Below are 25,116 nucleotides of genomic sequence, written 5' to 3' on the forward strand. Positions count from 1 at the left end.
ACACCCTGCCATGGACCCTCCATCCTGGAGCCTGTCTCTCACCTCAGTTCCATTAAACAAAGACAAGCAGGCCTAGCCCAGGCTTTTGGCAAAAAAGAAAAAAAATTTATTTTCCTTCAAAATAAAATGTACAACCAGAAGAGGTCAGGGCATGGGGCAGTAGGAGTAGAGGGGGATACCAGAGAGCCCATTTTGGGGCAGGAATCTGCCTCTGACCCCACTCCACACCTTTGCCAAGAAGAAAGAGTTTGTAAGCCAGATATTTCAGAAGGGAAGGAAAAGAGGTGCTGCACCAGTGCTTTTCCTGGAGCAAATCACCCTTCAGGTACAGAGCACCACCTCCATAAGGCAGTGTCAGAACCGCAGACTGGCCAAGCCCTTAAAAATCATACACCCCCCCCCCCAAAAAAAATCATACAGCCTTCCAACCCTCCATTACCCACATGAACACACTGAGGCTCAGGCAGGGAAAGGTACATGCTAAATTGGAGGTGAGCTCAGGCCTAGAACACCTGAGCAAACCTGGCAGGGGACTGTGGCCTTAGGTATGCCAGGGTGTGTACAGGAGAGGACTAGACACATCAGTTAAGTGAATGGCCCTGTGGAGAGAAATGGCTGTGGTTTTCAGGTAGCAGCCACTGCTAAGTGGTCCCCGACCTCAGCAAGAAGGTGGCTATGTAAAGACCAAGAACCGTGGTGGTTATGAACCTCAGGACTTTTTTTAGCACCAGATGGTGGAGCTCTCCTGCCAGCTCAGCTTCTTGGGGCTTCTCAGATAAGAGTGACGCTGCTGCTAGAAGGTTCCTGTGCCTTCAAGTGGGGTGAGGGAAAGGAGCAGGGCTGTCCGAAGCCCTGTCCTGTGCTTTCCTCCTTTCTTACCGCCCCGCCCCCAGCTTCAGCAGGACCCACAGAGGACACGGGGTGGGGAAGGCCAGAGTAGTTTCTTGTTTCTAGTTTCTGGGCAGTGGACTGCCTCTTTCCTAGCAGAGAGAAAGGGTTTAGAATCGCTTTTCCTCAGGCTGGGAGGTAATGAGCAGCTCCTTGTTCCCGAAGTCCCACCAGGCCGTCATGTGGAATGCCATGTTGGTTAGGACAACAGTATACTCCAGGATGGCAAAAATGGTGTACACTGTTGTGAGGACACAAAAACAGGGCATTGTGAGCCTTCTGCCCCCACCCCACCCTCCCGGGGCCTCCTAAGAAGTCCCCACCACCACATCTCTATACAGAAGACACGATGGCAGCCAGCCCCCAAGACCACTGTCATATCGCACACTACAGAAAACACAACTGTCCCATAGCCACTGTGACAACCTACGGATCCCAGCCTGGCCTCACCTCCAGCCTCACAATACATGTTGTGCCGAAAGTAGACAGCCAGCGCCGTGAAGAAGGAGATGAAGTTGATGATGAAAAGCCGCTGTTTCCAGTTGTAGGACTTGCGGTCCTAGGGGAGTGGGCTATCTGATCACTCTGTAGCCTGTTGGATGTGTGTGGGCAGCCTCCCCTCTTGGCCTCAATTCCTAAGGGCTGTGTCTTAGCTCCCTTGGTTATGGAAGGGGATACAGGCAAGGGCAGCAGAAATGATGGGCATGTTCATATCCCTCCCTGCATTTGGGAGTATAAGGAGGCCAAGGAGCAGTGGTGTCCCTGCCCCTCCCACTTTAGGATGGAATATAAAAGTTACTTGGAGCCACCCACCCACCTGACACCTCCACATACTGTGGAGAGAAGAAAGGTGTGGGGGACGTAGGGGGCACTGGAGTTATTATAGACCACAGACCCCTGACACCATTCCTAACCCACAGCAGGGTGAGTGCTCTCCCACATTCTATCCCCACTTGGAGCCTCCATCTCTTCTATTGTCCGTCTTCCATCCTACCGGAACACAGCCCTCGATTCTGACCAATTGATCACCCTCCACTTGTCCCCAAGTCCAAGTCCCAGGCCCAGCCCGGATTCCCGTTAGAACTCTGGTTCCCACCTCATCATTACCCGCATCCCTAGGATGGGTGTCCTTGACTTTCCTCTGGGCCGCTTGGAGCCCCACTAGGGGTAGACCGTACCTCCTGACTTACTGTGTGCTTCTTGGTCAGCCTCCAGAGAATACAGGTGAGGAGCATGTGACCGAGGGATGAGGCAATGAACACGATGAAAGCATTTTCGTGGATGGCTGGAGGGAGAGAGGGGGCATTGGGAGCATGCACTTCAGGGAGCATCCGAACCCCTCCGTCTGAAGGTCCAAGCGAGGGAGGGTGTGGGGGTGGCCCTCCCCAACCCTTCCCTGCTCCTCCTTCCCTCATTTGGGCACCCACTGAAGTCCTCAGAAGAGGAGACGTAGGTGAGCACTAGCAGCGCAAGGTTCTCCACGACGTTGAGGCCGAAGTTGAGGCGGCAAAGTGGGCGGTAGCCAGGACACGGGGACGCGCAGCTGAGGTAGTGGTTCCAGTAGGCGAAGGCCACCAAGAAGCGGGGCGCCGAGTGCAGGCCGATGCAGAAGCGCCACACGTAGCGCTGGGGCACCTCCCCACCGATGGCCGAGCTCACCGAAGGCAGGTAATTGGGCACCTAAAGAGTTGTGACCCATCTGGTGGCAGGCCTCCACTGGCCCCACCCCCTGGAGAGCCTTCTCTCCATCTGCCAGAAATCACCCTGGCTCTCCTAAGGCTCTGCTCCAGCCCCTTCCACTCTAGAAAGGCCTCCTTGGGGCACTCCCCAGAGCTCTCCTGGGAGACGTCCCCTTCCAGGTCCCAGCCCCCAGGTAGCCTGATGGAAACTATACATGGCTGGGATGTCCTGGTGGCATGATACTGGAGTCCCAGGATCAAGTCCTACATTGGACTCCCTGCGTGGAGTCTGTTTCTCTCTCTGCCTGTGTCTCTATCTGTGTCTCTCATGAATAAATAAATAAAATCTTTAAAAAAAAAAAAGAAAAGAAAAGAAAAGAAACTATACATGGCTGTGTGAAGCTGTAGACAGATTCGGATGCTCTCTGAGCCCGTAGCACAGAGATGCACCTTTGGTAAGGCCTTGTGGGGGGTCCATGAGCCCAGGACCTTAGATACAGTCCTGAGGACAGGGATGAGTCACAGACCACCTGAGCTTCCTTGGGACAGTGCTGGATTCACTCGACAGCTAAGCTGTTCTTCTGACTGCTCCCAGTTCCACTTATTCTTCTGGGTAGGTGTGCCAAGGTGGTAGAGGGTCCTGTGAGATCTTGGGAGAGCTGGGTCAGAAGGGTACCCCCACCCTGATTATGCTTAAGAAAGTGGATGCTCTTAACCTGGGATACTCTAAGAAAATGACCCTAATCTTATGCATCTCTCTCATTCATCTTTCTCAAAGCCTGGAATTCCTCATTCCTTAAGGAATTGGAGTACTATTCTTTAAAGTTGAGGAAGAGGGTGCCTGGATGGCTCAGTGGTTGAGTGTCTGCCTTCGGCTCAGGTCATGATCCCAGGGTCCTGGCATCGAGTCCTGTATAGGGCTCCCCATGGGGAGCCTGCTTCTCCCTCTGCCTGTCTCTGCCTCTCTCTGTGTGTCTTGAATGAATGAATGAATGAATGAATGAATGAATGAAATGAATAAATAAATAATAAATAAATAAATAAATAAATAAATAAATAAATAAATAAATAAATAAATAAAGTAGAGGAAGGATGGGCACCTGGGTGGCTCAGTGGTTGAGTGTCTGCCTTTGCTTTGGCTCAGGTCATGATCCCAGGGTCCTGGGATCGAGTCCTGCATCAGGCTCCCTGTAGGGAGCCTGCTTCTCCCTCTGTCTATGTCTCTGCCTCTCTCTCTCTGTCTCATGAATGAATAAATAAAATCTTTAAAAATTTTTTTAAAGTTGAGGAAGGAGGAAGAGGCACATGTGAGAACTGGTGTGTTGCGTGACAGGGTGAGAGGATGAGGGATGAATGAACAACAGTGTAGATGGTGACAGGACAGCCAGGGATAGGAGGATGACCTCTCAGACTCCAGGGCCTATCTTTAATATGCATGTAACTCACCAGGGCTTGTGTGAGAATGTAGCCAGTCTGGAATATGAGGATCTGCATTTCCAAAGGATTCCAGGACTGGAAGCTATCAGTTTGCTGCGCACACTTTCTGTGGACTTTTTTAGACTTTCAAGAAGACCCAGAGCAGTGCCAGAGCCCAGTGACCCAGCGAGGAAATGACCCTGCTGTGACTATAGCAGGGCCAGTCTTCAGAGGTGGAGTTCTAAGAGGTCCCTTTCTTTCTCTTAATGGGGATGTTGACTGGGTCTCCATCAAGGCGGGGCAGGTGGCAATGATGGAGGTAGCTCATGGAGCAGGGTTCGCCTGGGGGAACACCAGCCAGGGGCTTTGAAGCCTTCACGGGAAAGGAAACAGATTCCCCTCCGCACTCTCAGAGGCAGCTTGGGGACAGGGTGCTGTTCTCAAGGCTAAGGCTTGAGATGATAACATAGCCTGAGACCAGGCTCAGATACTCACTCTGAGTAGAAAGAGGCAGCATGGAGGCTTCAGAGCCACACAAATCCAGGTCTGCATCCCATCTCTGCCTTTATTAGATGAGTGACCTTGAGCAGGTCACTTCACCTCCCAGAGCTTCAACTTCCTCACTGGCAAAATAGGGATGCTACCACCTACCTTGCAGGATGGTTCCAAATATTAAATATAATGTCTGCAGAGCATCTGCAATGTTTGGTACACAATGGCTACAAGTGATGGCTTTCAGAAGACCAATTTTTTGCTGAAAAGCCCGCAAATAGCTGGTGAGCTATGTGGTTCTTGAACATGGCAAGACTGCACATGAGCTAGCGGTGGAAATCCTATCTTCGCCAGAGATTTCTGAGACCTCCAAGTCTCCTCACTTTTCGGCCCCTCTGAGTAGGTCCCCTGAGTAAGGTCAGTAGGGGTGTTGCCTTTACTTCCTAGAATATTCATTCTGAAAACTCCTGCCCCAACCCCAGCAAGTGTAATGGGAGCAGAACCAACAGGAGCTTTTTTTGTTTTGTTTTGTTTTTAATTTTTTTTAGCATGAGCTTCTAAAGCTTGGCTGGGAGGGCCTAGAACCCTAATTGGGAAACAGGTAAAGGGTAGAGATGGCAAAGAGCTGGGGGACATCTCAGGAGGAAGGGAGGGCCCTCTGGCTACTCATGCCATCCTCAGAAGTTGCTCTCAGATTAGGGGTTGAGGTAGGATGCTGAGAGCAGGCATTTCTTCTTTCTCTCTTTCACACACACACAATCAGGTATAGATATTCATATCTGTCACCCCATCCCCCACACACAAGTTCCCAACTCAACAACTATGCTAGCAACATCAGGAGCTATCAGAGACCAGGTCCCCAGTTTACTCTAAGTCTCCCCATGAGCTCAGAACTTAAGGTACTGAGATGGGAACATAACCCCTTTCCCCAAGAACAGAAACCCTTCCACTGGCATGGAAGATGTGGCTCAGTGGATCTATGGCAGGTCAGTAGATAAGAAATTAACATAGTATAAAGGGTGAGGGTCCAAAAAATTCCTTATTATAACACCTCAGATTTCACCATTAGAGATTCATTCATTTGATAAAGTCCCCTGAAGTTATGGATGATTTTTCTATCTACTGCCCCCATCCCTTGCCAACTGGACACAACCTCTTATCCCTATCAATTCAACCAGTTACCCTTCTCTGGACTCCATCCCCACCTCTCCATCCTCATAATCCCTATGTTAGTTCTGGTCTCTCCAGTAGCATGAACTATTATCACACTAGCCTCCTCACTGATCTCCCTATTCTTGCCACCTACCCTTAAATCTGTTCTCCACTCAGGAGCCAGAATGGTCTTCTAAAGCATAAATCCGATTACGTCCCTCCCCTGCTTAAAATCATTCTAAAGCTCACCACTGCCCTCTGGATAAAATCATAAGTCATCAGCCTGGCATTCGCAAAATTCTTCTTTACCTGAATAGCTGCAATGCCCCCTGCTTCAGGAAGGAAGTCTTCCCCACATCCAGGCTAGATGAAGCGCTTCCTTTGGGCCCCCTGATCCCTATGCTCTCCTTTATCAGAGCAGGAGTCCCATCTCACTGGGCCTGGGACTGTCTCTTGCAGGATAAGAGGCTAAGAGCAAGTCCATATTCAGTTCCAGGCCCCTGATAGAACCTCTGGCCCCGAACCCTTGGGAAAGGCCTGGTGGACTGCTCCTAGAGGCAAGAAGTCCATGTAGCTTTATAACCAGCAGAGCCCTGAGTGGACACAGGTTGTAGGACCTGAGGCTGCCAGAGGGAAAAACCACACTAGAAGATTCCAGGGTACCTACCACCACCTCTGACTTCTCCTGGCTCCAGGCCCCATCTGACTTCTCAGTCCTGGCTTCCTTCCCAGTCTGGTTTTTCATCAGCCTCCTCTTCCCTCTCATGACCTCTCTTGCCTATTTCCCTCCCTTCTCTTTCCCTCTCCCATCCAATCCCTGGGACTCTGTGATCTTCTACTCTCAGAGGACCATGAATCCACTCTCACTCTGTCCCTGCTCACAAATTCCCCCTGCCATCCCTTTAGATCCCCTTCCCTCTCTCTGAGCCTCCCCCTTTCTCCCACTCTCTGATTCCAATCTTACCGCCATCTCCCAACCTGGCCCTGACCCAGGAGCGGGGGAGCTTGGCACTCACCCCACAGTCAGTGGCCACCGTGTACTCAAAGTGGAACACCAGGGACCAGATGATGCAGAAGAAGAAGCCGAACATGGGGAAAGTGATGACCCACCAGATCATGGCTGTGAAGCGGAGCCGGAACACAGGCCCATCCGGGTCCAAGGGCTGTGAGGCCGCAGAGAACATCCTGTAGGGAGTGGTGCCCAAGCAGGGCGAGGGACAGGACTTGGGGCCTGGTGGGACACCTGGCCCTTGGGAAGTGGGACCTTTCCCAGAGCTGGCTCCTCTGGGTATTGGGAAGAGCCAGTGCAGAAGATAAGGAGATGCAGAGAGAGATGGGGCGGGAGCTGCTGAGTCAGGCAGGGTCAGCTCTTAGGAGCCCTTTTGGCCCAATGGTCATGTAGGTCCACCTCCTGAAGAGTCTGGAGATGAGAGGTTCCCAGTGGCCTGAACCCGGGCAGTTCTGGTGGGCCACCTCATTCTCAAGACTCTCATACCCACTCATAAGGGTCAGAGGTAGAAAGGTTATTATTTTTGTTCCATAGAAGAGGAGAGCTATGCCAGGATCAAACATTAGGACTAAGGCCTCAGCCACCTGACAGCCTAAAGCTCCCAAGTCAAGGCTTTCTTCAGGCCAAATAACCTAGACAAAGGACCCTTGGCTCAGACTGGCCCAAGCCCTCCCACTGACCCTGTCTGACCACATTCCTGCTCTTCACCCAAGTTCAACTAGGAACAGTGGGAGTGCCCAGAACCTATTTCTCTGGGGCCACATGCTGCCAACCAGCACACCCCCAGGCTTAGAATGATCCAAGCCTCAGGCCAGCAGCACTGTCATCTCAAGATACCAGGGTCCCTACAGAAGCCCAGATTTCTACCTCCTTCCTCTCTCAAAAGACTGTGTCACCCAATCCAAAGTTTATAGGAACCTGAGAGTCACAGGAAACTTCTCCACTCACCTTGAGCCTGTATGCTAGGTTGGATCCAGCAAGGACAAACTCAGACCAAGGGAGCTGAGCTTCTTCCACTAGGCAGAGAACTCTCTCCTCTCACCCCCCACTGCCCCAACCACCATGACTTGCGAGCAGGGTTCCCTTCTGGGGGACAGACAGAAATGGCTTTGTGTTAAAAGGCCTAGGATCAAACCTCCCTTGGGACTCATGCCTCCCTCCGTTAAGGGATCCCCAGTCCACTACTCCAGCTCAGCATCAGAAAAATGGGGCAGGGGCGCGCACTGGGCAACACTCACACTGGGTGCTGACGGATCCGGGGCTTGGCTTGAGGGCTCTAGCCAGAGTGAGACTATCCTAGGACTGGAGGGTCCCACCCCTAGCTCCCCAGAGCCTGCCCTCCCGCCCACAGAGCCCAGATCTCCACGCCTGCCCAAGCACACAGCCCTCCCAAGGCCAACAAGGCCATATCATAATTCCTGGAACACTCTGCAAAGATAAGAGTGATAGTGGCTAAGGTCAGCCTACAGTAGCTTCTTTGCCAAGGATGGGTGTAGGTACCTTTCTGAAGGCTGTGTCCTGGGATACGGGCAGGTCTCTGGGAAGGGGAAGAGAGAAAGCAGAATAGGATTTCACCCCTTTTTGTTGGAGCAGGATTATGTCTGTTGGGCCTAACTGAAGAGCTAGTTAATCTTAGGATAATAGATTCAAGACCCAAAAGAGCTCTAGGGGCGCCTGGGTGGCTCAGTCAGTTGAGTATCCGCCTCTGACTCAGGTCATGATCCTGGGGTCCTGAGATTGAGTCCCACATTGAGCTACCCTGCACTGTGGGAAGTCTGCTGCTCCCTCTGCTTATGCTCTCTCTCTCTGTCAAATAAATAAATAAAACCTTTAAAAAACAAAACATATCTAGATGGGACTGAATATGAGGTTATCAATGTCCAGCCTGCTGTGCAGAAACAGCTAACATCAGTTCAAGATACCTTAACAGGGGTCTAACAGCCAGTAATAGGAATGCAACAGTACTGCTGTTGACCGTACTGCCCAGGCCATATGAAGTCCTATGCCCAGATCAGGGCCTCATATGAAGGAAACAGTGACCAACTGGGCCAAAACTAGGGGCGCATGTCCTGTGAGGGTTGTCTAAAAGAACTGGAGTTATGCTACCCAATAAGAGTAAACTCAGGGACCCCCCATCACAGCTGTCCCATCTCTGCAGGACTGGCGTAACGTCAGGAGGAGAAAGCAGCTCTCAGGGTCCCGAAGCAGACCCAGTGCAAAAACAGGGATTTACCTGAAAGAGAATGTATCCTCACTACAAGAGTCTGCCAAATGTTAGTTACTCAGCCTCCTTGGAATAGGCTGCCTGGATAGGAAGGAAGCTCCCCATCACTAGGGATATGCAAGCAAAGGCAAAGTCATCTAATTATAGATGCATTAGACTAAGGTTATTTCTTTTATTCCTAGGGTTGGCTATTCCTGGAATACTCTAGGTGAGAAATTCAGAACATACATCCACCTGGATTGTCCCTAGGTGGCTCCAACATAGTAGTCCCAGGGAGTGGGGACAAATCACCCCCTGGGTCACTAAGCTCAGTCCTGGCCCAGAGTGGCCAGGTACCTGTGCCCTTATGCCCATGCCTTAGCTCTCCAACTAGTATGCCAAGAATGGGTTATACATATATCAGGTATGCTGGGTTATTGATCCCATTAGCCCTTAGGAGTCAGCCATGAGGGGCAGAGCAAATAGCTTACTCCACTTAACTCCATATACCGTACAAATAATATTATAATTTTCTGGATGGACTATGACAACATGGCACCAGGTACCAGGTACCAATTCCCGAGGCATTGGCGGGGGGGAGGGGGTCCTATTTATTTACTCAACAAATTCTGATTCAGATGTAATGCCCACTTTGAAGAAGCTCCTGGTCTGGTGGGGAACAAGACACAAATATGATTTGATAGAGCTGTATGAAAAATAGGGAACTCTCAGAGGAGGGAGTGATTAAGTCTGCCCCCAAGGAGGCTAGGGAAGGCTTTTCAAAGGAAGAGACACTTGAGAAGAGTTTTGCAAGATACAAAGGAGTTGATGGGTGAGAGGAACATCTGAGGCATTATCTAAGGTGAAAACTAGGTTGGGAAAAGCCATTGGTTGGACCCTTTCTGATCCTTTCCCCCCCACTCCATCATCTGGTCACCCCTTTTCCTTCCAGTTCTGTTCTTTCTGATAGCTCCCAGCCCGGGGGCTCATCAGACTGGCCACCCACAGCTCAAGGCCAATATCTATCCATTGACAAATCAAGGAGAGGAAAAACTTCAAGTCCTATGAACAAAAGAGGTAGGCCCCATTCCACACCGCCAGCCAGACCCCAGTCCTAGTCATAGCCCTATTTTTGGAGCAGATGCTTTTTATAGGAAGGTGGGAAGTTGAGCTGAGTGAGGGCCTTCATAGCTCTCTCTGATGCTATTCCAAGGGTCTATGTCCAGGCCCTGCCTCTTTTCCACCTAGAGCCCCTAAGCTCTTCCTCTCCTCCCTACCTTCCAACCTGACAAACTCCTCTTCCTCCTCTCCCTTCTGCTTCTTGCCCTTCACATTTCCCAAACCACCTGCCTATTCTTCCTCTGTCTAGCTCTACACTAGCCCTGAGAAGGAGGATGGGAATTATCAACTCCATTTTAGACATGAGGAAGCTGAGGCTCAGCCTCTGTGTCTCAGGTAATTCAGAGTCAGTGGATGAACTAGGCATGTAACAGAGGTCAATACAGGTCTCACTCTCTTTACTCTGATATATTACAGAAAAAACTCACGTTTTTCTCCTGTCAAAAAACTCATTCCATATTCCTGTCTACAGAATACATGGCTACCTATGGGAACGTAGCTCATATACACATATGGAATACATACACACACACATCATCAGGCCTTCCTCCAGACACGCACAGATACGGTCTCTCCCACACACATACAGTCATGTCCTTCACAGCCACACACACGCATACATAATCACAATCCCACAGACACAGGCACAGCCCACAGTGCCATACTGAGAGGCTCCAGCACCCTCAACCTCAGGCCTGTTCTCTCTCTATCCCTCACAAAACCCTGGGGCTCCTGAATCTGCCCCTCTATGAAAGTAAAGATTGGGTTCTGGGGCTGCCCAACTTCAGGCACACTAGGCTCTAGTGACCTTCATGAAAAGTGGCAGAAGGCCAATTCTTGAGACCCCGATTTGCAGGCACCCTAACCCCCAGCAGCCCAATTTGATTGATGGATCCCACTGGAGAGCTCACTAATCCTGTTAAAATAGAACCAGGATCCAGGCAGCCCGGGTGGCTCAGCGGTTTATTTATTTATTTATTTATTTATTTATTTATTTATTTATTTATTGGCTCAGCGGTTTAGTGCCATCTTCAGCCCAGGGTGTGATCCTGGAGACCTGGGATCAAGTCCCAAGTCAGGCTCCCTGCATGGAGCCTGTTCTCCATCTGCCTGTGTCTCTCCCTCTTTCTCTCTCTCTCTCTCTCTGTGTTTCTCATGAACAAATAAATAAAGTCTTAAAAAAAAAAAAAATAGAACCAGGATCCAAAAAGATCCAACTGGGCCTGAATATGAGATACCATTTCCCGACCCCACTTGGCAAGCCCTACCCCACAGTGTGTGGCCGTAGTCTCCTTGAAGTGGAAGAGCAGGGACCAGAGGATGCAGAAGAGGAAGGCGACAAGTGGACAGCAGACCGTGACCAGGGCCACCAGGGTGAAGCGGAGCCGGACCAGGGTCCCATCCCGGTCCAGTGGCAGTGGGACCTGGTACATCTTGTCACACCTGGGGATGAAGTAATGTGCTGTCAAGACCCAAGGCAGCAAGGCTGGGACTCAGTGGTGAAGCTGGCCCTTGTGCTCAGTCCTCAGCTTTGCTGTGCTATGGGTTGAAGGGTCTGAGAAGAAAGTCAGCTAGCCCCTAAGCTTGGACAGCCCCTGCCCTGAAGACTGACTGGAAATCCCAAGAGAACATTCATCCTCAATTTCAGAGTAAAGACAATAAACCCAATCTATGCTAAAACGAAACCTGAATATATTGGGAGAACTACTTCTCCCTTATAATCTGGCTTTACAGGCCTAGGACAACAGGAGCTGGTTTAACTGGTCTTTCTGGTTTCAGGAACCTATCCTAAAGGCTCCCAGTGGACAGGATGGCTCATCTACACCCATAGGCCTTTGAGCCTCCAGGCTTCAGGGCCTCCCTTCAGCTCTCCCTGCTTCACTCACTGGCCCAGCATCTTCTGTACTTCCCGTCCCTTCCCAGGTTCTGTGTGCCTGCACCACAGTGCATGGCAGCAAGGACTCCATGGAAGCCTATAGAACTCTGACCCCCTGCCTGTCCCCGCCTCCTGCCTCACGTGCTCTGAGGGTGAAAGGGTTTGCAGAATCAGGCCTAGTGCTAGCCTAGGCTTGCTTTTTGCTGCAAAGAGCTGCCTTGTCAGCTTCTGGAGGCTTCCCAGTACCCATAGGGGCCTGTCCATCCCCCACCAGAGATGAAGTAAAGGCTCCTGAGGACTGTGACCCCCCCCCCCCCCCGCGATGGGAATAGGAAAGTCAGGAACTATAATAACCGAGTATACACCAACAGTCCTAGCCCAGCCTACCTTAGTGCATAGAAGGTGACATTGAGGCCAAGAGAAGAGTGGGAACCTACTCCAGGTTCTACAACAACTTGAAGGAAGACCCAGCAGTGGGGAGATGTAGGGCCCTGATGATCACAAACTGCAGCTCTTGCCTTCTGTGACCCCTTCCTTGCTGACCCAGAGGTCTGGGCAGAAAGGTCAGGTTAGGTCAAATTAGGAGGGGAGAGTGAAGAGGTGTCTGTCCAGAAGAGAAAGAAAGGTAAATCAAATCCTATAGAGATGAGTCAGTGAGCCCTGTCCCCACTGCAGCAGAGAAACCAAGATGCAGAGAGAGAAGGTCCTTCCTCAAAGCCAGATGATGAGCCTGAGGGAAAGCCATCCTTGGAACTTGGGCTTCCAGCAGCCAAACTAGGGCTGACTCTGTAGTTTCATGAATCCCTAGATTCATGAAGAACCTGCCCCTCTGGACTCAAAGGTCTCACCAGATCAAGCCCCAACTCTTCCTGGCCCCACCCTGACATTCCAGAACCAGGTGAATACGCCTCTGTGTTCTCCTCCATCTTCTCCTACCCACCTCTGCCAGGCCCGATTAGGCAGCCTGCCCCAGTTGCCCAAAGTCCTTCCTCCCTTCAGGAGCCAGGGATCTCCTAGGGTAGTTGGAAGTGACTCTGGTGACTGCCCAAATCAAACACATTTCTTGGATCATCCCCAAATGGACTAGAAGTCCCTACAGGCCTACAGGGGAGTAACTTCCCCACCCAGTCCAAACCCTGATTCTATACTTTTAGCAGCACTAGTCTCTTCCCTGAAGCCAGTGATTCTAGATCCTTCAGGAGCCACTGGGATGCCCAAACTGAAGGCCAGATCCTCAGTGAATTACTAGGCACTGCCCAAGGCAGGGGGTGGATAAAGAGATTGGAGAAATGGTCTATTCCACAGCGTGGAGGTGTGCCTGGATTCTCTGTTAGCTGTGTGACCTTGGACAAGTCACCTAATCACTCTGGGCCTTTTTCCACAGCTGTGCAACATGAAGATCATGTGGTTCAGATGACCAATACGGCCATTCCAACATGGCCATTTTATTCCTCCAGGCCTCAGGACAGGGAGCTCACCACCTGAAGGGCAGCTGTTCAGCCCCAATCAGCTCTTAACCTCTTCATAGGGACTACTTGCTGGATACTGCTTTCTTAGGAGTATCCCAACTTTATTTACAAAGGCCCCAGAGATCTTCTCAGCCTCCAGCAGGAATCCATACTTACCGGGTACCTTTTAAGTATGAGGCACCCTGATTAGCACTTGATACACTTGATATACATTATTTCTTTAATCCTCTCTATAATTCTACAGAGGCCCTATAGCTTGTGGATTTCCATTTCACAGTAGAGGCAATTGAGGCTCGGGGAGGTTAAAAACACTTGCCCAAGGTCACAGGCTAATAACTGGCAGAGGTGGGATTTGAAATTACTGTATGGGGTTCCAGGGCGCACCGGCCCCCGCCCCCCGGCCCCTACACACACACCCATCCCTGGCACCTAAAGAGAAACCAGAAAACTAGCAGTCCCTGCGAAGTGAAGAAGGGAGAGCTCCACCAATGCACACCCAGCACCATGTGGGGGAGCAGGGTTAGTTCAGAAGTCGGGACAGCGGCAGATTCTGGGGGAGCCCCAGCCAGCACCGTCAGAGCTTGGGGCTGGGCCGTGAGGCCGGACCGCGTGGCGGAGCTCCCCCAAGCGGGGTTGCCCGGCAGTCCCGCTCACCCATCCCCATACTCACCCAGGCCGTGGCGGCGAGGAGGCCCCGCCAGCGCAGGCCGGGCGCTGGGGGAACCCGCGGGGAGCCCAGGCCCCGCCGGGGGCCAGCGGCGGGGGGCGGGCCGGTGCGGGAACGGCGGGGGCGGGGCCAGCGCGCTCGGGGAGGAAACTGCGCCCAGATCCTGCGTTGGCCCCTCCCCACCTCTGCGGACCTGGACCCTGGGCGCTCCCCCTCGGTCCGGCGTCCCCCGGTGCCTGCTTGCCCAGCTCTAGCCCGCCCCGCCAATTCCCGCTGCGTGGGGGCAGCCGGAAGAGCCCTGGACCCCTGGGCTGGACACGCGGGATGAGCCACCTTCCGCCTTACCTCTCGGCTGCGTTCCATCACCTGTTGAAAGAGCATAAGATTAATTCAACAGGGCCCCGAATTCTCTCATTTCCTAACCTCGGTCTCTCCAGCCCACGCCCCCAAGTCTAGCCGAGTTACCCAGCCTCGCCCTTCTGAAACCTTACAACAGTTTTGCCCCGGCCTTAGCGCCCCTCTCGGTAACTCTGCTCTCCAGAGCCGATTCGGGCATTTCAGGAAAGGGAAGAGCACCTTTTGGGTAGAGAGATCAGGGAGGCCCATCCTCAAAACTCTGGGCCAGAGCTTGTTCCCGCCTTTGATCAGAAGAGGGCGCCCTGTCCTGTCCGACACAACAGAGCCCTGGGTCTCTCCCCACCCAGAAAGGGTTGATCCTTAGCCCCCAGCTGTCCCCTCCACCCTGGCCCACACAGGAACTCGAGGAGGACTGTTGGGGTTGTCAGAACACCTGCAGGGGGTGAAGGATCTCCGAGCTAGACGTGGTTACCATCACATTTTCCTATTTAAATCCCCACAGTAATAATTAGCACATTTTGAGCATTCTCTGTCTTCCAGGGACTTTTCTACTTCTTATGCATTATCCCATTTAATCTTCCTTAACCCCATTAGGTAGATACTATTAATATCCCCATTTTACCAATAGAAAACAGAAAAGCTATGTTACCTATTCACACAGTTATAAATGTCAGAACCTGGATTGGGGTCTGGCACCTGAGGCCATTCTCTTAATCCCTATATGGTTGACCCTGGAACAACATGAGTTTGAACAGCGCAGGTCCACTTACACAGCACAATATTGTAAATGTGTTTTCTCTTCCTTATGATTTTCTTTAAAAAATATATACAGGGCAGCCCCGGTGGCCCAGAGGTTTAGCGCCGCCTTCAGCCCAGGGCATGATCCTGGAGTCCCGGGATCGAGTTCCACGTCGGGCTCCCTGCATGGAGCCTGCTTCTCCCTCTGCCTGTGTCTCTGCCTCTCTCTCTCATTCTCTCTCTGTGTCTCTCATGAATAAGTAAATAAGATATTTAAATATATATATATGTTATATAGGGATCCCTGGGTGGCGCAGCGGTTTAGCGCCTGCCTTTGGCCCAGGGCGCGATCCTGGAGACCCGGGATCGAATCCCACGTCGGGCTCCCGGTGTATGGAGCCTGCTTCTCCCTCTGCCTATGTCTCTGCCTCTCTCTCTCTGTGTGACTATCATAAAAAATATATATATATATGTTATATAAATATGTTTATGTATTATATAAATATATTTATTTTATATATAAACATACAATTTATATAATATAAATATTATATTTTATATATAATTTTATATATTATAATTTATTTTTATGTATTTGTATTACATATATATATATATTTAAGTAGGCTCCTCACCCAATGTGGGACTCAAACTCAAGACTCCAAGATCAAGAATCACATTCTCTACTGACAGAGCCAGCTGGGCACCCCTCTCTTCCTTATGATTTTCTTTTTTTAAAAAAATAGATTTTATTTATTTATTCATGAGAGACACAGGGAGAAGGAGAGAGGCAGAGACACAGGTAGAGGGAGAAGCAGGCTCCACGCAGGGAGCATGACGTGGGACTGGATCCTGGGGGTCTCCAGCATCACACCCTGGGCTAAACGGGGTGCCAAACCGCTGAGCCACCCGGGCTGCCCTCATGATTTTCTTTTTCTTTTTTTAAAATTTTATTTATTTATGAGACACACACACACACACACAGAGAGAGAGAGAGAGAGAGAGAGAGGCAGAGACACAGGCAGAAGGAGAAGCAGGCTCCATGCAGGGAGCCCGACGCGGGACCGGATCCGGGGTCTCCAGGATCACACCCTGGGCTGAAGGCCGCGCTAAACCACTGCGACACCCCGGCTGCCCTGCCCTCTTAATAACACGTTCTTTTCTCTAGCTTACTTTATTGTAAGAATACAATATATAAAACATACAACATACAAAATATGTATTAATCAACAGTTTGTTATCAACACTACTGTTAACCAAAGTACTACTATTTGTAGTTAAGTTCTGTGGGAGTCAAGAGGTATACAAGGATTTTTTTTTTTAAGATTTTATTTATTCATTCATAATAGATCCAGAGAGAGAGGCAGAGACATAGGCAGAGGGAGAAGCAGGCTCCCCATGGGGAATTTGATGCCGGACTCCATCCCAGGACCCCACAACCACAACTTGAACCAAAGGCAGACACTCACCCACTGAACCATCCAGGGACCCTGTGTACATGGATTTTTGACTGTGCCAGAGTTCAGCACCCTAACTCCTGTGTCGTTCAGGAGTCAAATGTATAAGGTTAATCCACAAGGTAGCTATAATCACCACTTTGCAGGTGGGGATACAGAGGCTCCAATTTGATTAACTTGCCAGAGCTCTTTTTCATGCATCCATTCTTGTTCATTCACTGAGCCTAGACCCTTTCTGTGGCAGGCCCCAGCCGGGCAATGGTGGGGACCCAGAGATACCTCAGTCCTGGGGGACCCATGTCTGGAGAGGTGATACCTTATTTTAAAAGCTACTTTTTTTTTTACCTCGAACTCTCCTCCACTCTGTCCTTTAAGGTCCCAGGACAAATGAACAATTAGTAACACTTAACTGAAAGAACACCTCCTTTTAGTTTCAAAAATTAGATGTAGGTTTCCTACCTTAGGGCTTTGTGTCTTCTTTTTCTAGCTCCAACCCACAGATGCCTACTCTTAGTCTTTATTCCCTATCTTGACAGTTTGTTCCTTTGGCTCTAAATACCATTCCCTGAGGCTGGGTCCCTTCTCTCTGCCTCTATACTACCCCAACGATATATTAATCTTGCCTTTAATTCTTTGGTGATTTGGGCAATTCACCATACTGTCCTGAATCTTGGTTTCTTCATCTGTATGATGGTTTTACAAATATCCACAGCAGAGGGTTGCTGTGAGAATTAAATGAGGTAGGGGCACCCAGATGGCTCAGCCACCTTCTCCCTCTGCCTATGTCTTTGCCCTCTCTGTGTCTCTCATGAATAAATAAAATCTGGGGGGGGAAAACAGGGGAGTTGAACAGCATCTAAGCCTCCAGTCTTGCCTTCGTTCAGTGGGCACTCAATGTTTGCCAAAGGACATTTGCCCATTGTCTAAGTAGCTGCTGCTGTTGAAGCTTTTCTTTCTTTTCTTTCTTTCTTTCTTTCTTTCTTTCTTTCTTTCTTTCTTTCTTTCAAAGATTTTATTTATTCACGAGAGACACAGAAAGAGAGGCAGAGATATAGGCAGAGGGAGAAGGAGGCTCCCTGTGAGGAGCCCAATGTGGAACTCAATCCCGGGACTCCAGGATCACACCCTAAGTCAAAGGCAGACATTCAACTGCTGAGCCACCCAGGCATCCCTCCTGTTGAAGCCTTTCAATGTCTCCTGTCCTCCTGGTTTCGTTTGCCTGATGCCTGGACATACCCCAAAGAGGCCTGTGCCTGAAACAGCACCACCCGACTTTCCAGCTTTGGCCACAACTCCTGCTCCACTTCCCCTGTCCACACACACATCAGATACCTCAAGCCATTTATTTACAGGGATGTTCCAGCCCCCCCGTAGCACGGGGATGGTGTAGAAGTAGGAAGCATAAGAAAAGTGAATGTGGGGGTGCAGTTGTCAAGGAAAGCTTCATGTGGATCTCCTTCACTGGCCTCCTTGCTCTACTAGCTCTTCATTTATAGGCACATTTGCTCTTCTTAAAACACAGATCTGATCATGTGCCTCCCTTGCTGCAAACTATTTAATAACTCCCTATGGCTTTTAGGATCAAGAGCAAATTCCTTAGTGGGGTATTCAACATCCTTCATAATCTGGTCATCCTCTACTCTGGCAAGCACATATCTCACAGTCCGGCTACATTTAATTCTTCATGAGCTTTGCTCAACTTCTTCCTCTCTCCTTTGGCGCCCTGATTCACCACCTCCCCGTTCCCCAGAAAGCATAAAAAGTCCATCACACCTTTATTAGGACTGACCAGTATAGTGAAATCATCTGTTACGGGTCTGTGTCCCCCACTCCGCCTGGGAGCTCATTTAAGGATGGAACCCTCACCCATTATATTTATTTCTGAATCTCTCAGCTTAGGCCAGCGCAGACATAGGAGCCCAGAAAATATATATTGGGTTGATTGACTTGAACTGGGTATTGAAGGATGGGCAGTATTTAGATATATCATGAAGAGATTTAGGAATCTTAAGAAAAGTCTCCAAAGAAACACTGCCGTTGTAGGGGATAGAGGCACAATGAACATGGCCTGGGGTAGGTAAAGAAGCAGGGACACAGTGCTAATGACATCCAGTTTCAGGCCAAACTCTGCCCCTGCCTCCTGGGCCGCCTCAGGAAAGATTGAGGTGGAATTGTTTTGTTCTTCCTAGAGATCTTTCTCATGGCAGAGATCCTTCTTGGATGGCTTTAAACTACCCACACCAGGCTCTCCCATCTGTTCTAGGCCCATTCTGCCTCAAATTGTAATTAAATCTTCATTGTGTATTTTGTTCTTCGTTTTTCAACTTTCTTTGGCTCCCCTATCATTTCCAGGATGAGGTTCCAGTTTGCACCTCTGGATATACTGAGCTCTTTCCTGGTCCTACATCTTTGTTCTTTCTGTTCATCTGGCCTGAGATGCCTCTTTTCTTCCATCTCAGCAAACTGCACTTTGACTATAAGGTATTAATGAATGTCACACTTAGCAATGCATGTGGTAACTTCTAGGAGATGACTACAATAATATAAAAAGGAGAATTTAATTTCTAAACTGGTACAGGAGGAGAAACTAAGTAATGTAAAAGAATGTTAAGAAAACAGGGATTTACATGAAAACAAGCAGTTGAAAAGAGGGTTATCATCATCAGTTATTAGGGAAATGTTTACAAAAACCTCAATGAGGTGTCACTTTATAGCGCCTAAGATGGCTATAATAATAACAATAAAAGGAAAATAGCAAGTGTTGGCAAGGGTGTGAAAAAGTGTAACCCTCACCCACTGCTAGCAGTAATGTAAAAGAGTGCAGCCACTTTGGAAAACAGTCTGGTAGTTCCTCACATAATTAAACACACAGTTACGAAAGACCCCATAAATCCCCTCCTAGGTATAAACACAAGAGAATTGAAAACATACATCCACAAAAAACTTGTACATCAATGTCCATAGCAGTATTATTCATAGTGGCCACAAGGTAGAAACTCAAATGTCATTCAACTTTTGAACGTATAAATGAAATATGGCTTATCCACAAAATGGAATATTATTCTATCATAAAATGGAATGAAGTTCTGTTAGGTGCTACAACAGGGAAGAACCTTGAAAACATTATGTTAAGGGAAATAATTCAGACACAAAGGCCACATATTGTATGATTCCATTTATAGGTAATGTCGAGATAGGCAAATCCATGGAGATAAAAAGTAGATTAGTAGTTGCCAGGGGCTGGGGTGAGGGAAGATGGGGAATGACTGCTAATGATCTGGGATTTCTTTCTGGGTTACAAAAATCTTTTGGAATTAGGTAGTAGTGATAGTTGCACAACTTTGTGAATATAATTGACCCTTGAACAACACAGGTGTTTTAAGGGGTGCTAACCCCCTATAGTCCAAAATCCAAGTAAAACTTTTGACTCCCCAAAACCATAGCTACTAAGAGCCTACTGTTGAGCAGAAACCTTACTGATAACATAAACAGTTGATGAACACATATTTTATATGTGCTATATATTACATATTGTATTCTTATAATAAAATAAGCTGGAGAAAAGAATATGTTCTTAAGGACATCATAAAGAAAAAAAATACATTTACCGTGCTGTATTGTATTTATCGAAAAAAAATTCTCTTACAAGTGAGCATACCCCAAGGGTGCCTGGATGGCTTAGTGGGTTGAGTGTCCAACTCTTGGTTTTGGCTCAGGTCATAATTTCGGGGTCATGAGTTGAAGTCCTATGTCAGGCTCCCTGATCAGCAGGGAGTCTACTCTAGATTCTCTTCCTCTCCCTCTGCTCCTCCCACTGCTCCTGCTCGCTCTAATAAATATTTAAAAAATAAGTGAAACTGCCCAGTTAAAATCCATGTCATTCAAGGGTCAACTATATTAAATTCTCTGGAATCATATACTTTAAATGGGTAAATATTGGGACGCCTCGGTGGCTCAGCAGTTTAGCGCCTGCCTTCAGCCCAGGGCATGATCGTGGAGTCCTGGTGTTGAGTCCCACGTTGGGCTCCCTGCATGGAGCCTGCTTCTCCCTCTGCCTATGTCTCTGCCTCTATCTCTCTGTGTCTCTCATGAATTAATAAATAAACTCTTTTTAAAAATGGGTAAATATTATATTATGTGAGTTATATCTCAATTTTTAAAAAATCTGGCAGGACTGAGACTCAAAAGAAAATGGAAGTTACTACTATTACAAAAGAACTAAAATTAAAAAAAAAGAATAAAGGAAAGAAACAGAAATGGAACAGATTGGACAAATTAGAAAATGCTAGATAAAATCCTGAATATACCAGTAAATTCTTTAAATGCAATAGACTAAATGCTCTAGGTCAAAGTCAAATGTATTCACACAAGATTTATGAAAATCTAATTGTATGTTATTTATAAACATTATCCTTCCTTATCAAGTTGTAGGAAAAAAGGAAATCAACATTTACTAGGTACTTACTGTGTGTCAAACATGTGCCCAGTTCTTTGCAAATTCCCTTACTTGACCTTTACAACCACCTTACAACATGGGAATTTTTGTGCCCATTTTATAGATAAGGGAAGCGGGTCACTAAACAGTTAAATATTTGTGCAAGGTCTAAAAAGTAGCAAGACATACTTAGCTGTTTAACTCCAAATCTGACACTCCTTCCAATGTACCACTTAAGAAATCTAGACCATCACTCTGAAAGACAAAGTCTCTTGCTCTTCCCTGATTCTGTAGTCTTTATGAGTCCTGTCTCCTCCCTGAGGACCAATGTTTCAAAGCTGCATAGGGTGAGCTCTCACAGCATGTATGTGAGAGATTGGAGGGTTCCTAGCACAGAGCTGGACTTTCCTTTGTTTTGTCTCTCTTGGCCAGAGCAGAGTGTTGAGCTTTGGACATCTCTGGGCTCCTGATGCCCAGGAGAGGGCTTGGTTCAGCAAACTTGTGAGCACGCACCACATTCCTTTTCTTTAGAGGGGAAGAAGGAAGATGATGATAATCAAAAAGGCATTATGAGAATTAGGCAGAGTAAGAGTATATTGTCTACAAAGTCCTTTCACCCAGGAATGATGAACTTAATAACCATATGCCTACCACAGTAAGCATATGCAGAGAAGTATTTCTGCATAGAAATCATCAGAATTATAGAACTTTCTCCTTGTGGCACCCCTCATCCAATGCCTCTCCCTCCAGTCTTCCTGCAAGTATGCACTATTTAATGATCCTAGCTTCTGTACACACACTAGTACTTTGGACTGAATGTATTTACTTAAAACATACTTTTGAGCCCCATTTCTGTGTCAGAATCAGTATCTTAGAATATTTAGAATGGAAATTCCTTGATATTTTATTTATTTATTTATTTTGAGAGAGTGTACACACATGCACATGAGTGGGGGAGGGTCGAGGGGGGCAGAGGAAGAGAGAATCTCAAGCAGTTTCAATGCTCAGCGTGGAGCCCTACACAGGACTCAATCTCATGACCCTGAGATCATGACTTGAGCTGAAATCAAGAGTCAGATGCTTACCTGGCTGAGTTAGCCAAATGCCTCAGGAATTCCTTGACATTTTTAAAGAATAGGAATAATTATTTTACAGACAAGAAAACAGGTTCAGGTGTTAAGAAATTTGCCCAAATTCACACAGGTAATAAATGGTTGGACTCAGATTTAAACCCAGGGTTCCCTGACTTAAAAGTCTCACACTTCTAAAAAAAAAAAAAAAAAAGTCTCACACTTCTACTACTATTCTGCTTAAGATGATAATTCACTCATTCATGCATCAAACATTTAACGTGGACCTATACTGTGGGCCTGGCCTTAGGGATACCAGAATAGTTGTGTTTCAGGACTGAAGGATGAGAAATCAAAGGTCTTTGAGGAAGGTACAGTAAACTATCCAGGGAGAGCTAATGACTTTCTAATGTAGAACACAGGCAAGGGAGGGTGGAGGAAAGGAAGGGATGTTTGGATGCAGGAGTGGGGGGAAAGTGGCTGGAGTCAGATGTTTAAACTAGCTTCACTATTTGAACATCTATATATTTATTTTTTCCTTCCTTTGAACACCAACTGAGCACCTACCAGATGTCTCCTATCCATTATCTTATTTCATCTTTACAACCATTCCGCTTCCTGACAAATTAGCCAATTATTTCTAATTCCTTGCTACCATCGAACACTCAGAGGGATTTAAATTCATCTACTTTTGTGCAGAGCCCATTTCAGTCTTGTATTGATGTTCCAGGAGAAGGTGGTGGTGGAGAGTAGTCTGAATAGGTTTTGCTTTCTGAGCACAGTCCCTGCTATTCTATGTCAGGACTCTCAGTTACTAGGTCTGGTTTCTAGAACTTGCTCAACATTTCCCCTCGTAATACTTCTGTTTTGGACTAGGCCAGGGTGGGGAAGGGAAACCTTTGTGAATAAAATGCTGCCGTGACCTTAAAGAGCCTGGGCACAGAAGACAGGAAAGTAAATAATAGGATACAAAGTGACAAAGCTGTAACAGAGGCCTGCCCAACCAAGCATTAGCCCAACACTGAGACAGATCTGGGAATGTATCCCAGAGAAGGCGGGAACATTTGAACCAGGCCTTTAAGAATAAATAAGAGCTCCTAAAGTGCAGGTGGTTAAGAAGTTCCAAGAATACTCATTTGTAACATATCCTACCCTGAGCCATTCCCTTAGGGCATGCTCATAGCGTCTATTCTGGGGATTCAGAGAGGAAAAGGTTGTGACGGGGCCGGCATAGGTTGGGAAAGCAGGAGGCCAGGTTTTGGGGCCTCAGAGCAGCTGCAGGCAAGCTATGCGGAGAGACAGACCTCCCAGGAGGGCCCTCCAGCTCCGCACGTGGTCTGGCCAGGAAGTACGGGCAGGACTACGGGGAAGCCTTCCCATCACCGCCCGCGGACTGGGGCAACGAAAGGGTAGAATAGTTACCATGCCATCCTGGAGCCTCCCCTCTGATTGGCCCGAGCTTCAGCAGCCTGACTGTCTCGGCTCCAATGCGGGGGGCGGAGCCTCGGTATAGCGTCACCACCCTTCTCCCGCACCCCGCCCAGTGCACACCAACGCAGCCACTCACAAGCCCGCCTCGAGGGGGCCTTGTGTGACGTCACGAATCGCCCCAGCCAATCGCGGCAGAGGGGGGCGGGACTCCATGTCCCTCCCACCGTCCCTCCCCTTTCCTCCCCGTAACTCCTCCCGTCCCTCCTCTTCCCCCTCGCTCCCTCTCCCGGAGACCGCCCTCACGTTCGGTTTCAAAAGACCAGTTGCCCAATGAGTCGCAGGGCGGGCCAAGAGTGGCGGTGGCGTCTGCCAATGCGCAGACAGCGAGGGCGGAGCGCCCGGGGCGAGCCTGTGACGGTAGGCGGCGTGTGACGCAGTCGGGCCCTCTGCGCGCTGCGCCCGAAGCGGCGGTCGGTGGCGGTGGTGGTATCGGCGGCGACGGTTTCGTGGCGGCCGCGCGCTGCTCCCCGAGCGGCGGGTGGCGGACGGGCCTAGGCCTTCACTCCTGACACTTCCCTTCCCCCACCGCACCGCGGTAAGTCGAGAGCACGGGCGGTGGCGGCGCCGGACCGACAGGCTCCTCCTCCCCTCTGGGCGGGCGGGTGCGCGGGGCGTCCCAGGCCCTCCGCGCCGAAGTCTCGCGCCCCGGCGCGCACCTTCTGCCCCGAGGGAGGGGGCGGGGCCCGCGACCCCGCGACCCCGCGGCCCCGAGGCCCGGCTCTGCGGGCGCTGGGAGGGGACCGAGATCGGGGGAGCCAGGGCCCCGGGGTCTCCCGTGGCAGCCTGCCTCGGGGAGCGTCCATGTACCTGGTGGTACTCATTCATTTGCCTGGCGGTGATTAGGTGGGCGGGCCCTTTGCGGGGGCCGCGTCTTAGGGCCCTGAATGGGATCTCCCCAGCGCTTCGTTGACCGCGGCTCGGGACGGGCTTTAATTTGCCTTGACGTCTCCACGGGGGAAATGTGCAGCCCGGCGTTTCGGATGGGTGGGTCGGGAGTTTGTTAAGCTTTTTAACACAAAATCTGAGAATTAAGATCGATCTAGTGGAGTAAAAGGTTATTTTCTGCCCTCCCACGTGTTTCGTGTAAAGCTAGAGGAGGAGAAAGGTGGGATTTCTGGATTACTGTAGCTTTGGGGAACCTTAGAAATTAAGCCAATCCCCCTATCGTACATCACGTGCGAGTTTTATAGGTGGAGGAACTGAGGTCCAAAGAAGGGACAGGATTAGGATTAGCCTGTACCAGATCCGCCTCAGTCTAGAAATTTTTCTACTGTATCACTCTCCCTGGGTGTTCCATCCTCCTATTATTGAAGGTTCAATTTGGAACCTTTGGGGGGAGGGGGGTGGGGGCTTCGGTATTTAGAAGCAACCTTCAACAGCGTTTCTGCGTGGTTACCAGTTCTGTTCGTGTTAAGGCAGAAACTTCATCTGCGGGACCCTAACCTAAACCATGAGAATTAAAAAGTTGGGTAAGGAATGTCGGTGATGTAAATGTATTGGAAACGAATGGATAAGACTCCCATGTCTGGCTAATTTCCTATTCCAAATCTGAAATTATTTGTGTCAGCTGCTGGGGACTCAGGAGACAGAATCCAGTT

The 25,116-nt window shown here is 49.2% G+C and overlaps 2 protein-coding genes across 15 annotated transcripts in view; one reads left to right on the forward strand and one right to left on the reverse strand.

Moving 5' to 3' along the window:
• Positions 1 to 83: 83 nt before the first annotated feature.
• PGAP2 (post-GPI attachment to proteins 2) lies at positions 84 to 23,551 on the reverse strand. Of its 12 annotated transcripts, none has more exons than XM_041730249.1 (9): positions 23,450 to 23,551; positions 14,316 to 14,336; positions 12,222 to 12,438; positions 11,227 to 11,401; positions 6,644 to 6,812; positions 2,316 to 2,568; positions 2,067 to 2,173; positions 1,339 to 1,447; positions 84 to 1,129 (listed from the first exon to the last, which is right to left on the reverse strand). In XM_041730249.1, exons 4-9 carry the CDS (start codon positions 11,358 to 11,360, stop codon positions 999 to 1,001), a joined length of 903 nt encoding a protein of 300 aa, XP_041586183.1. In that variant the 5' UTR covers positions 11,361 to 11,401; positions 12,222 to 12,438; positions 14,316 to 14,336; positions 23,450 to 23,551; the 3' UTR covers positions 84 to 998. The 12 variants fall into 12 exon arrangements, with proteins under 12 accessions (XP_041586183.1, XP_041586184.1, XP_041586185.1 ...); XM_041730250.1 differs by lacking the exon at positions 23,450 to 23,551 and adding an exon at positions 14,547 to 14,622; XM_041730251.1 differs by lacking the exon at positions 23,450 to 23,551 and adding an exon at positions 14,462 to 14,523.
• A 329-nt stretch (positions 23,552 to 23,880) lies between these two features.
• The window catches only part of NUP98 (nucleoporin 98 and 96 precursor), a 121,952-nt gene continuing 120,716 nt past the window's right edge, over positions 23,881 to 25,116 (forward strand). For all 3 annotated transcript variants that reach the window (XM_041730007.1, XM_041730009.1, XM_041730008.1), the window contains exon 1: positions 23,881 to 24,053. The gene's annotated coding sequence lies outside the window, so the exon portion shown is untranslated. The remainder of the gene's footprint in view (positions 24,054 to 25,116) is intronic.

This window comes from Vulpes lagopus, chromosome 15 (genome assembly GCF_018345385.1).
Source record: "Vulpes lagopus strain Blue_001 chromosome 15, ASM1834538v1, whole genome shotgun sequence".
NCBI classification, from domain to species: domain Eukaryota; kingdom Metazoa; phylum Chordata; class Mammalia; order Carnivora; family Canidae; genus Vulpes; species Vulpes lagopus.